This window comes from Pieris brassicae, chromosome 3 (assembly GCF_905147105.1).
Source record: "Pieris brassicae chromosome 3, ilPieBrab1.1, whole genome shotgun sequence".
Taxonomy (NCBI): Eukaryota; Metazoa; Arthropoda; class Insecta; order Lepidoptera; family Pieridae; genus Pieris; species Pieris brassicae.
The window spans coordinates 15,207,179-15,225,777 of record NC_059667.1 but is presented as its reverse complement, the minus strand read 5'-3'; the positions used below and the strand labels follow the sequence as shown (position 1 = coordinate 15,225,777).

General features: G+C 33.5%; 1 protein-coding gene across 4 annotated transcripts in view; it reads left to right on the top strand.

Moving 5' to 3' along the window:
- LOC123707846 (membrane-anchored lipid-binding protein LAM4-like) overlaps positions 1–18,599 on the top strand; it is a 48,977-nt gene that overhangs the window by 22,624 nt on the left and 7,754 nt on the right. For all 4 annotated transcript variants that reach the window (XM_045658209.1, XM_045658212.1, XM_045658211.1 and 1 more), the window contains 6 exons: positions 2,143–2,253; positions 11,731–11,888; positions 13,072–13,175; positions 13,883–14,080; positions 16,398–16,518; positions 16,874–17,034. In XM_045658209.1, coding sequence (XP_045514165.1) covers positions 2,143–2,253; positions 11,731–11,888; positions 13,072–13,175; positions 13,883–14,080; positions 16,398–16,518; positions 16,874–17,034 — 853 coding nt within the window. The remainder of the gene's footprint in view (positions 1–2,142; positions 2,254–11,730; positions 11,889–13,071; positions 13,176–13,882; positions 14,081–16,397; positions 16,519–16,873; positions 17,035–18,599) is intronic.

Below are 18,599 nucleotides of genomic sequence, written 5' to 3'. Positions count from 1 at the left end.
AATGTAGTTTTATGTAGAAATTATGTCAAGTACCGTTAATATGTCAAAGGAAGAGATTAGCTGCCCACGACACATACGTTAGTGGAGCTAGAGCATTTTCTTTTATACTATTTCAATGTTGACATAAATAAAAGGAAATTTTATGATTATTTTTAATGCCAATAAAAATATATTGATACAATATTCAAATATCCCTAAGATTCAAACGGACGTATAAATCTTAATATTCCTGCCAAAGCCTTTGTATGAATTTTCCGGTAATTTGACGGCATCTGATACAAGGTCGTACGGTACTTTGGGAAAATTAATTTTCGCAGGAAAATTATATGCCACAATAAAGTTATGTCGGTTTCCGGTCAATATTTATAATAATGGCACTAGTTGACTGATGTTTTTAAGGAAAATGTGTTAAATATAAGGTATATATATACTACAGACATTTTTATATGGATATTAGTGTTTCTAAAAGATTTGTATTCAGACCTTCGTGGTCGGTTTAGGTTTAGGTTTTTTTTTAATTTATAGAAATAACCTTGCGCTACGGCCAGGAATCGAACCCGATACCCCTCAACTAACGAACACTTAATAAGACCGCTAGGAGCTTAACTTAACCTAACATAAAGTTAGGGTTAGGCTGGGACCCACTGGGAACTGAGACAATATCAGTTACATCATGCATGTAATATAAACAGCAAAAAAAATTAAGGCATCGAAAGCCATGCGCCTCCTTTACAAGTTTCATACAAGTTGTAAATAATGATAGAAAAATGGTTAGGTTAGGTTAAAGCCAAAAAAAATTACCTTTATTTCAATCATTTCAATTCATTCATTGCCGAGTGATGAAAATATGTAGAATAATTCCGTGATTCCGAAATTTATGCGTTAAAAAAGCTCAAAAAGATCATCTTATTCAAATTTTATTCAATTCCAACAATATCACAAAACATAGAGGTCATACATAGGGTCCAACAACCTCAAGCGGTTAGCAAAGCTGACTACTGGGTCCGTTGATGCAGGCAAATTTAAGCTTTATAGATCGGTTATGTCAGATTAAATTCCTATCAAAAAATAATATTTACTTAAAGAAACAATGAGCTATACTGTGTTCCGTCACAGCGTAAACATACTGACATTAGGGATAAGTAAAATATATTACGTTTTTGACTTACTGGCGCTATGAATATCATACTAAAGGAAATATTTACGAACTTAGAGCTAAGTATGACTGACTCCCGTATGTCAAAATCTAATCCATTTTTACGTATGTTTATACGTATTACGTAGTCAGAAAAAATAGATTTAAAGCTCATAATTGTTGTACTTTTTAATTCAGATAAAAACAGTATTAAATTCAGTACACGTTTCTGTTAAGATTTAGAGTCGAGAATTAGTATGATTCCCGTATGTCATAATTCTTTTTCCATAGCGACTAGAGACTACGGTGAGATTTAGGGGCTCAGTGCTTAGTTTGACTTTTATATTCACGTTTTTGTCTGTATAAGTAAAACAGTACAATAATGCGTTTTAAATTTCAGTGATATCCTAATTAAGAAATGGCCGTGGACATTAATATAGGTCGTATTTGATTACCATATAATCATTATTTTATAACGAACATATTCAGGATAATTTGTTGCTACATTAACTACACAGCGTAACGTTAAAATAATTTGTTCATAACAAGCATAACCACTGAAGTATTTCCTTATGAATTCAACTTAGGGTTCTTTAAGAAAAGGGCGTAATAAATTTTAAATGCCGGCAACTCTCACGCTAGTGGTATTAAGTGTCCACTTATCACTTATCATCAGATGAGCTTAGAGCTCAAAAAAAAAATAACATGTAGCTTGGACTACGTAATTTCGATATTAGATTTTTCTACACAATGCCTCTTAGAAAAATGTACTATAATTTTCTTCCTCCAATGATTTTTTTCAAGTCCTGAACTAACTTCTCAGCGTTTTGATTCCCGACATATATTCGACTTAGGAAGTAGATCTATTTTATTATAATGAACAATAAAACTGCTATTTAATCCTCGTCACGACTAAATATGGTTGTCTGAATTATATGAATATATTATTATATGTTTTCTTTATAAGTTCTGTTTTGTGTAGTTTACTAAACGACTGCTTGTTTCAGGTCAACCGGGAACTTCTCGCCGGGTGCGGGTGGCGGGGGAGGGGCGCCTCGCTCCGCCCCCGCCACCCCGCTTCAGCTTGAGCCTCAAGCCAGGGCCACTAAACATGATAAGTGAGTACCCTTTATTTAATTAGTGTAATTTTTAATGCTGTAAGTATATCTAAGATCTCACACGGCCGACTGGAATTGTAGGGCACCTCTTTGACATAACAGAGTTTCTAGGCGGTTCAATTTGAGAAATATTATGATATGTTTGTTAATATGTTATGTTGTTGATATTTTATGAGAAGCAACCATTTCATCACACTTAATCTGCTGTGGACAAATTACAAACTCCGTAGGAACCTATTTGTGCTCCGACTGGGTAACGAACCCGACACCACAGCCGTCACGGTCCCTTTACGTTTCATGTAAAATCAATTTCAATATGTAATGTGTGTTTATCTATAGTTTAGTTTAGAAATACAAAACAGCGCTTATCCTCATACTTCGCGATGTGACCTAGTTAGTTTGTGTTTCTCAATTTGGCTTAGCTAAAAAAGCTAGTTAATAATATTCTTTATTTAAATAGACACAGAAACTTCATCTAATATTATTGCGTAGAAACGTAATGTTCATAAATAATCAAAAACTATTTTTATAGCCGATACTTTGTGAACATGTTTATGTCGGTTAAAATTTGCGTATAATGGAATGTATGTAATGTAACTTTGATGTAAAAGATCAGATAAAACACAGCTGAAACGATAAATACATTAAAAGGTAGCATTGTTAGACTAGTTGCTAGGAGCCTCAATCCTCGATTCGTCATTATCACCCGGGTTATACATGATAGTTTTCTATCAGGAGAAGAGCTTACCACTACCACAAAAGCCGGAAACGACCTTGCAAACCTCTTGGTCTTGCGGGCGTCCATGGGCGGCAGTTAACTCTAACATCTGCCTTCTGTTCTGTCAAATCAGCTCGGTTTGACAGAACAGAAGTCTGAGATCAAAAAGGGTTTCTGGTTTTGTACATAAATACCAGTTTGTTGAACCTTTGTTGTTCTAGAACTTTCAAAATCTAATGGTTACACTTGTTCCTAACCTTCTTAACTTTTGGCTAGTAGTTTTTTGATTTCTACACTTAGTTCGGAATAAAGAAGTTAGTGCTAGAATAATGATACATGCATTATTGATGTACCTGATGTACTAACCTATTAGGCCTTATCGAGATCACTTATCAGGTCATCAATATAAAAGTAATATTGGTGATTACCGGCGATTAGCAATATAACCTCCAGTAGTTCAGTAACGCTTCCAACACGATGTCGGCTAATCGTGTTTACTCGCGAACTTACATATTCCGTTGTTTTTATGTGATGTTTTAAATGTCGCCATACTCTAATGAATCAGTGAAAATCAAAAGAGTTTTGTATTACGCTTATGATGGATTAAGGTTTGTTGTGTAAACGTTATTATTATTATATTTGAAGCTATGATAAATAAATAAGCTATGTGTATTTACTAAGACATTACAGAAGATTACGATCTAGCCTATCTTAAGACTAATAAGTAGTCTAACCTAGTTTAGTAATATGATATGTAACATCAGAAAAAGTCCAATAACACTACTTTCAGTCTTTATTAAGAGGAAGACAATCTGTTCTTGTGATATATTTTGTCACTTACCACTGTTTAGTACTTACAACTAACGTGCTCTTACACTAATTCACTAATTCAAATGGTTTTGTCCTTTTAAATATTCTAGGTCTTAGGCAACAAGAATTATTCAATTTGCCAAGTTTGAAAATCGCTACAATTATAACTCAACAATATACCTATTGAGCTGGTTTTGTTATCGCATTTCTTGTTCTACGGTTAATGGAGCAAATAAATTTAAATTCAATGAATACTTTGCGTAGAGTAATTACTTGCTAGTCCTAAGCATAACATCGTGAGCTAGGGGCAGGCAAAAAATTCGTGTCCCTTATCAAATTGGTAAATATGAAAACATATTTAATGTACTGAGATTTAATCAAATGTATCAAAAGCTAGTCTAGTTCTCTGTTCTGTTGTTAACCTATTAGAGGTCATAAGTACTAATATTAACAAGAAAAAAATGGTAGTTCTATGTACATAGATGAAAGAAAGAATAAAAGAAAATTATACACCCATTTAAAGTTTATAAATGTATTTGATACAGAAATAAAAAATAGAGTATTGTTTATTAGCTATTATTTTACAGTTATAATATTGTTCTGTTTAAGACCTATATATTAAATAGTAATTTGGTTGGAAATAGCTTTTTTGTTCCGATTGATCGTTTCTTACACGCAAATTTAATCTGTTGCGGTGGGTAATAAATTTCGTTCATTACATCTGTTGTGTATGGTGTTTTAATGTTATTACTGAGCTAGATCCGCTAATAAATCATGACAAACCTGTGTTTACGTTATGGTTAGTCTGGTTTATGTTGTGCCCAATTAATTTAACAGCTGTAGGATATAATCTGTAGCATAAGATGTGTCGTTAAGCAATCAGATAAAGTTAGACATATGTATTATAAAAATATTATCACTATCAAGTTTATATCTGAAGCTCATGTGACGTCAATTGTCATATTGAAAAGCTGAATTTTATTTGCGATAATATAATTTGTGCTTATGAGTTAAAAATACATAATATTATATGTTTATGATTTTTTCCACGTAGACCTTTGACACATTTCTGTTTTAGGGAAACATTTTTTCTTTATATATAACTGTCCTTTCCTGGAATAAATTTTCGTTGGTAGAGTTGGCCAACTTCGTAGACTTGTTAAATGTGTGACGATATAATGTTTCAAATTTAATTTAAACTTGCATTAATAATTTATACACCTTGACGCTAATTAAGTTCGGTTTTTTGTATGAAAATGTTTAAATAAAATTGTAGTATGTATGTAGTATGAGCTAGTAGTTATACTTCACAAAATTTGGGATTGTGACGCTAACAAAAACAGACTTGGCTTATCTAAGGGCTCATAAATCTGCAAGACACGTTATTGGACATTATCGGAAACGAAAATGTTAAAATACAATTTATAAGTGGTAAAAACTAAAGGGCTCATATTGGCTTCACGTGTGATGATTGTATACATTTTGTTTACGCTTCTATTTAGTAACTAAAATATTTAGTTCAGTTATATAACTCGCTTCAAAACATTGTCTTATTTTAAGACTTACTAAAAATTTCAGTTATAATAATCACACAAATTAATCGGTGGGCTGAAAAGTTCGTAGGCTTATATTATATAGATGGCGATACTGATATTAAATTTATATGATTTTTTGACACGTGTATAAATTTGACCACTGACGTACTATTACTTTTTGAAATATAGTATTTTGAGTCAAGGAACTTTTGTTTGTTTAAACAAATTTAATAAAAAGGAATTTCGTGTGTTCATAAAGCATTGCTTTGTGGTGAAATACCATTGAAGCCTAGGTTTGGCTTGATAAATATTATTCGGACTCTGCACCAGGAAAACCAACCGTTGCTGTTTGCTAAGTTTAAACGAGGTAAAATGAGCACCGAGGAGGATGCACGCAGTAGACGCCCCAAAGAGTCTGTTACCGATGAAAACATACAGTCCACAGTCCACAAAATAATTTTGGTTAACCGTAAAGTGAGATCCTAAAGATATCAAAGGAACATGTTGGACATATTCTAGATGAATATGAAATTGCTGCGCGAGCTCACAATCGATCAAAAACAACAACGAATTGATGATATTGAGCTGTGTTTGAATCATAATAAATTCTAATAAAATTTTATGGAAAGATATGTAGTTTGGGGCTAGCCCCAGCGAAGGTTTCCTGTTTTCAGGCCTCAAGAGAATACTCGCTTGACAGAAAGTTTGCAATAATGATAAGGTAATCGCCGAAACTGAAGCCTATTTTGTGGCTCAAACCAAATTATATATTTAAAAAAGCTGCTGTCAGTAAAACCTTAAAACAATGAAAGATGTGTGCGTGTACCAGTGTACATACGTAAGAAGTGAAACTTCTTCATGACCTTATTTTCCGATAAATTATCTATTATATGTACCTTACAGAAATTGGTTAAATAAAGTTAAATTAGATAAAGTTAAAGTAAAAGGCTTTTATTATCATATCAAGAATAAAATTATTTCATTTTACCTTATTACTACTAAGTTTATTTCAAAATTTCATTAATTATAATAAAAGGACATGAAAGGAAAAGGTCCTAGTTTCGTATCTATAATATCTAAAGTCATATGTCACCTTTATAGAAAGCCTGTGCTACAGGGGCTAGGTAATTTTACTATTTAGTCGTAAAAGATTGGTGAATGAAATTTTAATGACGCAATCTTGTCACGTGTTGAGAGCGAGTTGCGCGTGAGTACCCATTTGTCCAATCAATGTAGATAATGTTGATGTTCCCGGTTTGCCCTCGATTCATACCAATATGTACCGTCAGCACATATATGACTTCAAGGTAAGTTACACAGTACATTATATGTCTGTAACTGAAGTAATCCTAAATCATAATGTGTTTTTAGTACTGATGTAAATTAATTAAAAAAATACTACTAAGACAACATAGCATCTGAATAAATAAATGATGGCGCGATTCATTTGATTATGATTGGTCATCTCTAGTCTATTTACACGTGATGCGATTACGCTTTTCGTCGGACCAATGACGATGAAAAGAAACGCACTGTCCTTAAATTTTTCATATTATAATATTCTTTGACAATTGTGGTACATAAACGCATTGTAATTAAAACTGTATATTTCTTTTACTACAAATTATATTTAACACGCCTATTTATAATTATACGATTCATTATAGAAATATTGTTTGTGTGACGTTAATAAGATAAAAATATGTCTTAGTAGGTAGCAACATTATTCATTTTTTTACCGTTTATGTACAAAACAATAGATTGTGCAATTATCTGACGGTACTTATAAACGATCGTTCATTATTGCATGTGCAAATGCAGTATTCGCTATGAAGCGGTACCGTTGCGTCGTGGTTTGTTGACTCAGGTGTCTTGTCTCACTCACACCGACTATTTCGGAGTACTATCACGCGTGGTAGACAAAACAATACTTTATGCGTTACATAACAAAGTTTGAATTGCTTTACGCAAACTAGAAAAGCGTAGACGCGAACAAGTTCGACGAACCGTTTCGAAGCAATGTGATTCACTTGCCTAAGTTATGTTATCTTTGATAAATTAATTTCGATATATCAATATGAAGGAATTGTGAGTGAAACGTGTTTAGTCGAATAGATATTACTTAGACAGCAAGCTGAACGCTCGTTTCGTCGGGATAGTGGCACGTGGAACGGTGCTGTGTAAGTGTAGTGTTAAATATCGTAAAATGTGATTTATTTTATGATATTGAATGATATGTGACCAATCAATGATGGATAACGCGAGCTTTGAATATTCAGAGGATTCAAGCAACGAAGGCAGTTTTGTCGGCCAAGATGACAGGTATTGCATTGCTTATTTTTGCTTACACAAAAGTTGTGGCGATGGGTTTGTGTTCTGTTCTTCAGTTATATGTTCTATAAATATATGTTCAGAAATACTTCAGTTGGCCTCTGGTTCCACATAGTGGTGCTACATAGTTAACTGAGAAAAAACATTAAAGCGATGTTGTCAAGTGAGGTTTGAGCATTCAACATACGTTACTAGAACTACCCAATCGATTTAAATTCTTCTTTTACAATAATATTGAAGGCCCGCTAAGAAACTTATAATCAATACTTTGTTGTTACTATAGGTTATCTGAAGTGTTATCGGCAAGGTCGAGGCAACTGTCATTAATATAATCGTTACAATTTTAAAACGTTTCTATAATATAATTCTAATATTTGAATCTATGTGGTTTTTTTCTTCCCCGGAGACATATATATTAGGTTCTGCGCCAATTTCGTTGACACGTTTTTTATAAAGGATAGAGTATTGTCTCTGGTGGGTCTACCCAATAACCCGAAACAATTATTATTAAGGAAATAAATATTATTAAAAAAGAATTAAACCCGCAAATAAATGATATGAAGCTATGCTGTGTTTACAATCTTAAAAAGTCGTCGATTCTGTCAGGCTTACAAACGTACATCCCTTTTAAATGTCGAAGTCACGAATAACTTTGAAGTAAGTTTATGTATTATTTATACTTTGACTTCAATTCTCTTCGAAAATAAAAAAAAATCATACCGTCAATAAACGTAAACTTATTATTAATTAAACTTATCCAATCATTTACATTTCTTAATCTTTACCTAGGCTGCAGTGACTGTTAATTCCTTAAGTATTGTATTACAACAAAACCTTCGTTTAATTCCAATACTATGCGGGTTCCTGCATATTATCCAGTTATTGATATTTTGCAAGAAACAAAAGAAAGTCGAAAACAAGTACTAACTTCTCGCGTCCGGGAAATGAATCGCGGATGTGAAATCTAAACTTTAATCTTTACGTTGATAAACACAAAATATAGGACACCGGACTGCATTTAGAACAGTTATAAATATTTGATGATGACACGTAGACTACAGGTATTTTGTAAGAAACGTCTGTAGGTATCTATATTTTCTTTAAAGTAAATGTTAAATTAAGTTCAAATCAGACCAACGTTAAATGACGAAAATATAGTATGTTTTAATTTCTATGATTTTAAGAAGTTTCCGCATCGATTTTAAAAAATGGAACGCTGAACTCGCCTTCAAATGTTAATTCGAAACATGTTTTTAAATTTATAACCAATAAGTAACCATAGACTTCCATGTTTTTAGGTTTTTCAATCTGAAGTTCTACCAATTGACAAAGAAATTAAATAGTGAATTAAACTCCCACCAATTTATTTTAAAATCCATTAGTACTATTGTGATATTGACGAGTTGTCAAAAAATACTTATAAGCAACTGCACACGTTACTCCATGTTTGTTATTGTGGGCCTGGTAAATTATTATGTATTCTATAGATTTTATGAAACAACACATTCAAAATGAAGTCATATTAAAATTCAATGACGTCCGTCATTTATGATTTATGTATTAAGATCGCTATAGCTTGGGGGAATAAGAAATGATCTTGAAAAGTCGGTCGGTTTATGCTGAATTTTAAATTCCTTACAAATATAAACTTGGTAAGGTAAGGATTTCAATCAGTTGATCTTGGTCCTGTTTAGTGTACTGTTTTGAAATGGGCGTTATTGTTTTGACGAAGTACGTAGTACAGTTTTACAAGTAAGCTTTTTTTACATACACCTTCATAAAATTTCAAAGGCGATGAATTTAATAATTTTAAATAGTTTTGATTTTGAAGCCTCGTCTCGCTAATGACCTCTGAGCCTCTGTAACAGAGCACGGGTTTATCCACAGACAGTGTTTAGCATTATGAGGCTGTCGCTGCGCATATTTGCCGTTTTGACATTTGGGACCATTATTACTTGTTTTTTTGATTTATAATGGAATTACATTGCTTACATAGAGACTTTTAAATCATTCACGCGGTATTTCGGATATGGAATATGTTTGTAAATTGTACTTTCCCACAGATGAATGTAGAATATTTTCTAGTTACTATAGATAAGTATAGACTAGACTAAGTGCGGTTCTAGGTTTACTGTGGCTTGTTACGCTAAGTATATTTATTGTCTGTTACTACTGGAATTATGTTTAAACTGGTCTAACAGAGGTGCTTAATATTTTTACTGCGATAAAAGAGAAACAACATTTAGTAATTTTACGGTTTATAATTAAGATGCTGATACCACACATAAGGAAAATTGTTTGCGCCTTCAAGGCATTTGAGGTAAGTCACAAAAAAATAAAACATTCGTAAAAACTTCAACATAATAAGTTAAAAATCTTCATTAAAATTTTTTTTTGCTGTTTACGGATATTTTTTAAAGGTAAAACCTTTTTCTATCCATACGATGTTGCAATTCTGTGTCCTAAATGACTTAAATCGCCGTTTAACTTATTTTAACTAACGCTATTTGAATAACAACACAAGTATTAGCGTCACGTTTCGTTCAATATTATCAGCTGATTTTCACGACTATCAAAGGCCATAGATAACCTAATCGCATAGCGCCTGTAACCATCCAGTAACCAGTAAGCATCAGGGACGAGAATTACAACGACCTATCTTTACTTATCTACTTTCGTATGTCAAAAGCCAATACATGTTTGTCGTATTGGATGTTTTCGTACCTTAACTCGTATGAGATTTTTATGTATGTGGTGCTGATGCAAGCTTCGCTGTCGACCTACTGTCTCAACAGCAGTAGTAAAGTGCGATCTTCATAGTGTAAGCGCAAATCGTGCGTTTGTCTGTTCAGATAAGAGTAAACCAACGAAAAATATTTTTAATTAATTTAGTAATCCATATTTTACCCTTGAATGTATTTTTGATGTAAAACATGGTTTGGGTAAAATTGACTGTTGGCGTGGTGTACCTGCCGTACCTGGCTATACGATGCTAAATGTACATCATATATGTCGTCAGAGGCAACATAGAATATTACTATTACTGAAGTCATATACATTTTAGAATTTGGTATTAGGTAATGAAAAGTTTATTAAGTAAATATAAACTTTTGGCGCGTTAGGGAAAAATAATGAAAGTAAATTTTTGTGTGCGCGCGCACACCGTCACGAAAAACCGACACCCTGGAGTTAGCTATAGTTAATATTTTAGGTTTTTCTATTGTTAGTGTCGTGTTTTCTACAAACGTAAAATAAAATGTTTGAAAAGATTTTTATCTTGTTACGCCAAAAAATTATAACTTGTGACTCTTGTACATAAGTACACACGTTTTTTTTAAAGCACAGCCATAATTTTTGTTTAAAATTGTAATATTTTATTTTTATTACATACAATTTAGTTCCAGTATATTATTTAGTGTATATTACTTACAACATAATTTCCAGGCGTCCTGTGACGGTTTACAATTTTCGTTATTGAACTATGTTATATAAATATAGAATTTGCAAATTTTGATAATATTTTTTATCTACTTGGCATAATAGATTGATTATATACAATTTCAATATTTGACGATTTAATAAGCACTTCAAGTAAATGCTAAGTGGTATTAAATATGTTCTAATTTCAAAAATAACCTACATAACACTTTGCACGATCAGATTTTTAGTAATGCACCGTAGTAGAATTCTTGTCACACGCAGTTCTAATATTAACACACAATATTTATAATATTTTTATTGACATCTTGTAAAAGTCGTGACCGCCTGCCATGTGCTATGATCGTTTAAATTGCGTTAATATTTCATATATATTATTTACATAATGTTTCATATGCATTAGTAACTGATCAGAACAATAAAGTAGGAAGATAATACGAGATTATAAAATTAATGTATGTGGTGGTAACCAACCATGTGAACAACCTGGTAAGGTTGTTCACATTAATTACTACACTACAGCCCATCGTGGCTAGGCCTGGTCCAGCGAGAATATACAGCCTGTCCTATTGTCTACATAGGTTGTGGTCTAGAATTGTCTTTAGAAATAGAAATAATGTTAATAAATATTTAATATCCTTTCAGACATGCAGTGAAGCCCCTGTCGGGCTCTGCGCCGTCGGTGCGAGTGGGCATAGCAGGCTCGGATGATACGACGGAGTGCAAGCAGCCCAGTAAGTCGAGACAGAAGAAGTTCCAGCGGCATTTCCCGCAGGTCGGGCCCGAGGAAAGGGTGCTTAACTGTAAGTATTTTCTGTATATATAATAGTTTTAAACCAAATTTCTACGTATTTATTTTGTTAAACCATAGGTTTCAATGTGAGTAAGAATGTGCAGTGTTGGCCTAGTGGCTTCAGCACACGACTCTCATCTCTGAGGTCGTAGGTTCGATCCCCGGCTGTGCACCAATGGATTTTCTTTCTATGTGCGCATTTACCATTAGCTCGAACGGTGAAGGGAAACATCGTGAGGAAACCGGCTTGTCTTAGACCCAAAAAGTCGACGGTGTGCGTCAGGCACAGAAGGCTGATCAAATGAAGGCTGATGGGCAAATGATCATGAAACAGATACAGAATTTGAGGCCCAGACCTAAAAATGTCAATGTACCGTTACTATATTCTAGTTCTAAAAGTACATACTTTCATACATGTCAATGTAAATACATATTTTTATTCTAAAAACACGAATATTACCGTTTTTAATCTATATAATATATATGCATATGCATACAGGGCCAAATGTTTCATAAACAACAAATATTGTTGTAGTACTCATGGCAGTGTCTTAGCTAAATATGTAGCCAAAATTGGATGTTAAAGTCATTAACGCATTGCTAATTTTAGCAAATGGTTCGACAGAAAGCTGTGAATCAGTACTAATACGACTGATTTTTAACCTGTTTATTGCGTTATTTACGTATATACTATATTATTTACTATATATTTATATTTGATAGTAAATATTGCATTTAACAAATAGTTAACTCTAATATTGTAAGCGTAAGATAGAAGTCGAGACTTATTATGAGATTCAGAACCGAGACTTAACCGAGCTATGACTTCAATATGCCAAAATATAATTGATTTTTGACACACGAGAGTCAGACTTAGCGCAAATTCTCATTTCTGAATCTTTTCCTTAGCGCTGATTTTCATTTCTAAATTAGTGTTTAGTATGTTTAACCCATTTTTGACGTACGGAAGTCATACTTACAGAACAGTACTACAGATATTGAGTGAACTCCTTACTTCTTATAACTTTTAATTTGATAGCGAAGTTACAGAGTACAAAGTTTCAAACGCAATTTTCAGAATCGCACGCCTTACAATAAGGTTAATACTGCTCCATGTTGTATTATTTTTGTTGTAAGATGCTTTTTTCTTTTAAACATTTATTGTATTACAACAAAGTAATTTATGGTTTCAGATTATTCCTGTGCACTGGTAGGCGACATACTTCTGCAAGGGCATTTATATATAACGAAGAATTATTTCGCATTTTATTCCAATGTATTTGGATATGTGACTAAAGTAAGTAGTTTTTATATAAATAATTCAGCATTTATATGCCTTGAAGACCTGAAAAATATCGCTTGATCGCGATAATGCCAGATCATAGATATAATAGAGTGTTGAATAAATAAATAATTCTTAAAAGGCCGGCTATTTACTCGCGAACCCTCTGGCCATTGAGAGTGTCCACGAGTGGCGGTATCACTTAACATCAGGTGAGGGTCCTGCATTTTTGTCCCCTATTCTTTAAAAAAAATCTAATATGGATTTGCCAAATATTAAGAAAAAAGGTTCTACTAAAACCCTTTTTAAATATTTTTGTCTTTTAATAATTGTTACTGAACGGGTTTGTTACAAAAGCTTAGACTTTTGATAGAAACATCAGCGTTTCTAAGAAAAAAAGAAAGTTTCCGAAATTTGCGTGAATTTCTCACGATCGCGGGAATGAATTTCTCATTATAGTTACGAGTGAAGTCTATGGACTGGCTTACAAAATAATCCGTTTAAAAAAATATTATAAACAATAAGTATTGAATATTAAATATCAAAGAAAATAGTTTTGTGAGAATCAGAGGATAAGAATATAACGCTTTCATATATTTACTTTAAATTCAATATACTTATTGTAAATAATGTTATGTGCATAAGCACATTTCGTGAATGTGTGTCAAACAGTATTTTGTATATTTTTGCAAGGTTATTTACTATATTTTATTTTATTACAGTTATTAATACCGACGTCTTCCGTTCTTCGGATAACGAAGGAAAAGGTGGCCCGAATCATCCCTAATGCGGTAGGGGTGTGCACGAGGGATGAGAGACACGTGTTTGGCTCCTTGCTCTCGAGGGACGCCACCTACAAGTTGATGACCCTGGTCTGGAAGTCGTCCAAGGCTCCGGAGCTTGCGGTACCGAAATCACAGGTAAGCAGTTTAAATGGAGGTGGCCTAGTGGCTTGAACTTTTCACTCTTGTTGGAATCTCGACTGGTAATCAACTGAGTTTTCTTTCTATGTGTACACCTTGAAAAAATAGGAAACCGACACGCCTCAGACCCCAGGCCACTTGTTAAACATTGAAGGCTGATCACCAACATGCTTGTTATGAATGATCACGAAAGTACAGAAAATCTGGAGCCAAAGCCTAAATGTTGTTGCGCCACTGGGTTTTCTGTATCATAGAAAAAAACAGTCTAATTGCACCGTTTTAACTAAAGAACTTAGATTTCTTTACAGCGTAGATTAAATAAAAAACACATTTTTTATATTCATTGCATTCTTTAATATAAAACTCATCAAAGCGATATACTATTTTGTTTTCAAGAGAAAACGAAAAAGAAAAAGAAGTTTTCACAATTGTGCCATGCACACGACGCAATACCGACAACAATGCTTCATATGTGATGTGATTAATTATAATAAAATGTCAATTACAAAAAAGCAAGAGGTACTTTAAAACCGATGTCATATTTTTTTTATGTTAATGAAGCCGTTTAGTTTACGTAATTAATTTAGAACATTAGCAAGTAAAACACAAGTTGTTTTTCTCCGTTAATCAATTTACGTCATATTCATGCGCAATGACCTTTTTTCCGTTGATACTGATAAAGATGTTATTCTATATTTGAATTGGTGTTTAAATATTGTTAGAAAAATAAATGTATAAATATTACTATACAGTCTATGATTACTTTGTATATATAGTACTATGATTTTATTAAGACCCAGGTTACGTACTTTTCCTACAAATATTATATGCCGACGTTCAATAATCAATCTTATAGTAGACTTATTTATAAAAACATTAATATATAATATAAAAATAAATCCATGGCAATACAACCTTTTTAGGTCTGGGCCTCTGATTCGGTATCTGTTTCATGATTATTTGTTAATGTAATAGGCAAGTAGGTAATCAGCTTTCTGTGCCTGACGCACGCCGTCGACTTTTTGGGTTTAAGGCAAGCCGGTTTCCTCACGATGTTTTCCTTCACCGTTCGAGCGAATATTAATGCTAAAGAAAGTCCATTGGCACACAGCTAGGGATCGAAACTACGACCTCAGCGATGAGAGTCGCACGCTGAGTGACTTCAGCTCATAAATATAATATCAAAAAGTACTAAAAAATACACATGATGCTAAATGTAGCGCAAAAATAAGGCTTTTCATTGAAATATAAAATAAAAACATCTGCAAATAAAACAAGACTTAGTCTAAGTCATGGTAAAGCCATCGATTGTATAAAAACATAAATTAGTGCATTCTAAAATTACGATATTGACCAAAAATACCATAAATTTTATATGCGTTTTATAATATCTTAATTTTTGTTTTGTATCTTCTGTATAAATTGTGGTTTAGTTAACGTGTGGTTCAAACATCCAGTTCACATGTAAAATGTTCTATAATAGAATGATCATGTCACATGTGGTCGCACGATGAAACCGTATCAAATCGTTTAACATCACCGTCACGTTTTGCAGTTTTTATTTTGCTCGGCTAATATTATTAGATCAGTTGTTATCTTGTAAAGTAGTGAAGCGTAAGTTTCAATATTAGGCTATAATGTATTGAAAAACTTGTTTATGGAATTGTTATTTTAGGCCATACTATTTATGCGTATGTGTAGACCTTAATGATAAATGTGATGGTCTGTGTCTTTTATATTCAGACAACTGAATATAAAGATAAGTTAAAAGGCCGGCAGCGCGCTCGCGAGGCTTCTGACGAGTCTGTGTCTATGGGCTGCGGTATCACTTAACATCAGGTGAGCCTCCTGTCCTTCTGCCTCCTATTACAAAAAAAACTGATCTAATATTATGTTACATCCTGGATTTTTGACAATAAATCATATTAATTGTTATGTAACTTTTAGGTATGAGATGTTAAACTTCGGTTAACTCTTATATAGCTTTTAGTATTGTCTTTTGTTAACAAAGCTTTTACACATTAAGAAAACACTTTTTAAACGGATTGAAGCTATGTATTATTATGTAAATAATTATAAGTTTTGAATAATAATACATAGCTTCAATCCGTTTAAAAAGTGTTTTCTTAATATAGCTTTTTCAATTATATCAATTTCTAAAGAAAAACGTTATATTCTCGTCAATAATAATGGCGTAAAGAATGACTACGTATTGGATTTAACATACATCAAACATAACCCTAAGTCCCGAGTCTGAATCTTACCCCTATTAAAAATTGCAAGTAAGATTTTTTTATATTGTATTATTCAACAGGATCTGAGAACGCCGGAAATATCGGAGTATTCCCCAGAGGACGACAGCAGTTCTGGCGGTGCTGACCACGTGGACTCTACGCAGCCCACCCGACCGGAGCCCGAGGCCATTATGGCAGCCGGTAACTTGAAAACACTTACTCGATTTCTATATAAGTAATTTATCGATTTGCTGTTACATGCGTATACATACATGTTCTTTTTTTATGGACGCAATTCAACGATATTTCTTAACTATACTTATTTGACTTTTCTACTAAAATTTTGTACATTGTACAATTGTACATACCTGTTTATAAAAAAATACTTTCGTCTCTTTCGGTCAAAATGTGTTTACGCTGTTATGAAAAGAGAAATAAGTACTTCTGTTATTCGACTTCTGCGCCGAATGCGGCTGGAAAAGATTTATTTAAGCACACATTTTAACGTAAAAAATAGTGTAAATAATCTAGGATCATCATCTTAATTTTTTCTCAGCGAGTGCGGCAGTGATCCAACCAGCGCTTCTGACGGGCACAACAGTCTTGAAACGAGACACCTCGTACTGGCACCTGGCTCTCCTGGCGTTGGCGGCTTTGCTTACCTGCTCAGCGATGTTCCTCTCATATAGGCTTTATTGCGTCACGTATCGACCCCACGTAAGTATTTCACCCCATTATGCCTTAAAATTACGTGATGTTTGATGATGATGATGATAGTAAGTCTGAAGTAAAAAGATTTGAGCTTTAGTGTTACGTTACAGTAATTACCTTTGTTTATGTTTACAACTGGTTACGTCATTACAGTTGGTTATCAGGAGTAGAGATCATAAGGAGTAGAGTTTCTTGCCAGTTCTCCTCGCCCGCTCTACGCCTTGATTTAAGAACTGGTAGTACATACGCTCATCCTTGGTTAGGTCATCTAGCATCTAGTATAGTATTTTAAGATTTCCGAATACGCTCCCCGATCCCTTACGATTAACTAACGTCTTTTAATAATAATCAATGGCGCTACAACCATTTTAGGTCTGGGGCTCAGATTTCTGTATCTGTTTCATGATCATTTGTTAATCGAATAGGCAAGTAGGTGATCAGCCTTCTGTGCCTGACGCACGCCGTCGACTTTTTGGGTCTAAAGCAAGCCGGTTTCCTCACGAAGTTTTCCTTCTCCGTTCGAGCAAATGTTAAATGCGCATATAGAAAGAAAATCCATTGGTGCACAGCCGGGGATCGAACCTACGTCCTCAGGGCTGAGAGTTGCACGCTGGAGCCACTAGGCCATCACTGCTCTAACGTCTAACGTCTTTAAATAGTCTTCTGAATAAACATCTCTTAATCATTTTTGTTTAATCGTTACTTGAAATGATAAGTTCTTATGAACCGCTTCGTTACGTAACGCGTTACAGAACTAGTCTGTCTAGCTTTCCTTTCTCTCACTCATTCGGCAGCGGTACGCAGGCTCCTCCCCTCTCATTCTAATCCGCAGCGCTAGCAGTATTTCTGACAGACGCTTTCCCCTCTCTCTACTCGTTTAGTGTGCGTTAGACATTTACTGTTTTCTGTCAGCATATAACCACAAACTATCAACGTTTCTAAGTGATTATAATAAATATGATGAACGAAACAGAAGATGATCCCGGACGGATAACATTACAGAGTTAAATAGTTCGACTTAAATTAGTTTAGGTTGTCACTTCTGTCGGGGGTCACACATTTTATTTATTTAGTTTAGATAAAATTATGTTTAATTATTATGTTACTTTCTTCAGTCTAGTTACTCCACTTAAAACATACCGACTACTACTACTAACTAGCTAGCTTATATTAGCCACTATGTAGCAGTCTGTACAAAGTACATAAACAAATAATTTTTTTAAAAATAAATATAAATCATATAGTATTGTCTTTTGTTATCATAGCTTTTACACTTTAAGAAAACACTTTTTAAACGGATTGAAGCTATTGTTACGAGCTAGGGGATCGGATAGAAAATGCCGTGGATTTCTTCAAGGGTTTATTTATTGGTAAATCAAACGAGGAATTTATGGGCACAAATTAATAGCAGAAATGCACTTATAGCACACAAAAACAATCACTTATTACTTCACTTATGCACACTTCACACAGTACTTTATCACTTATATTCACTTATATTCACTTTTATCGCTTCGGTGTTTCGCTCTTGTAATCGCATTCAAAACTAAGTGACTAGTCGCGTTTCGGCT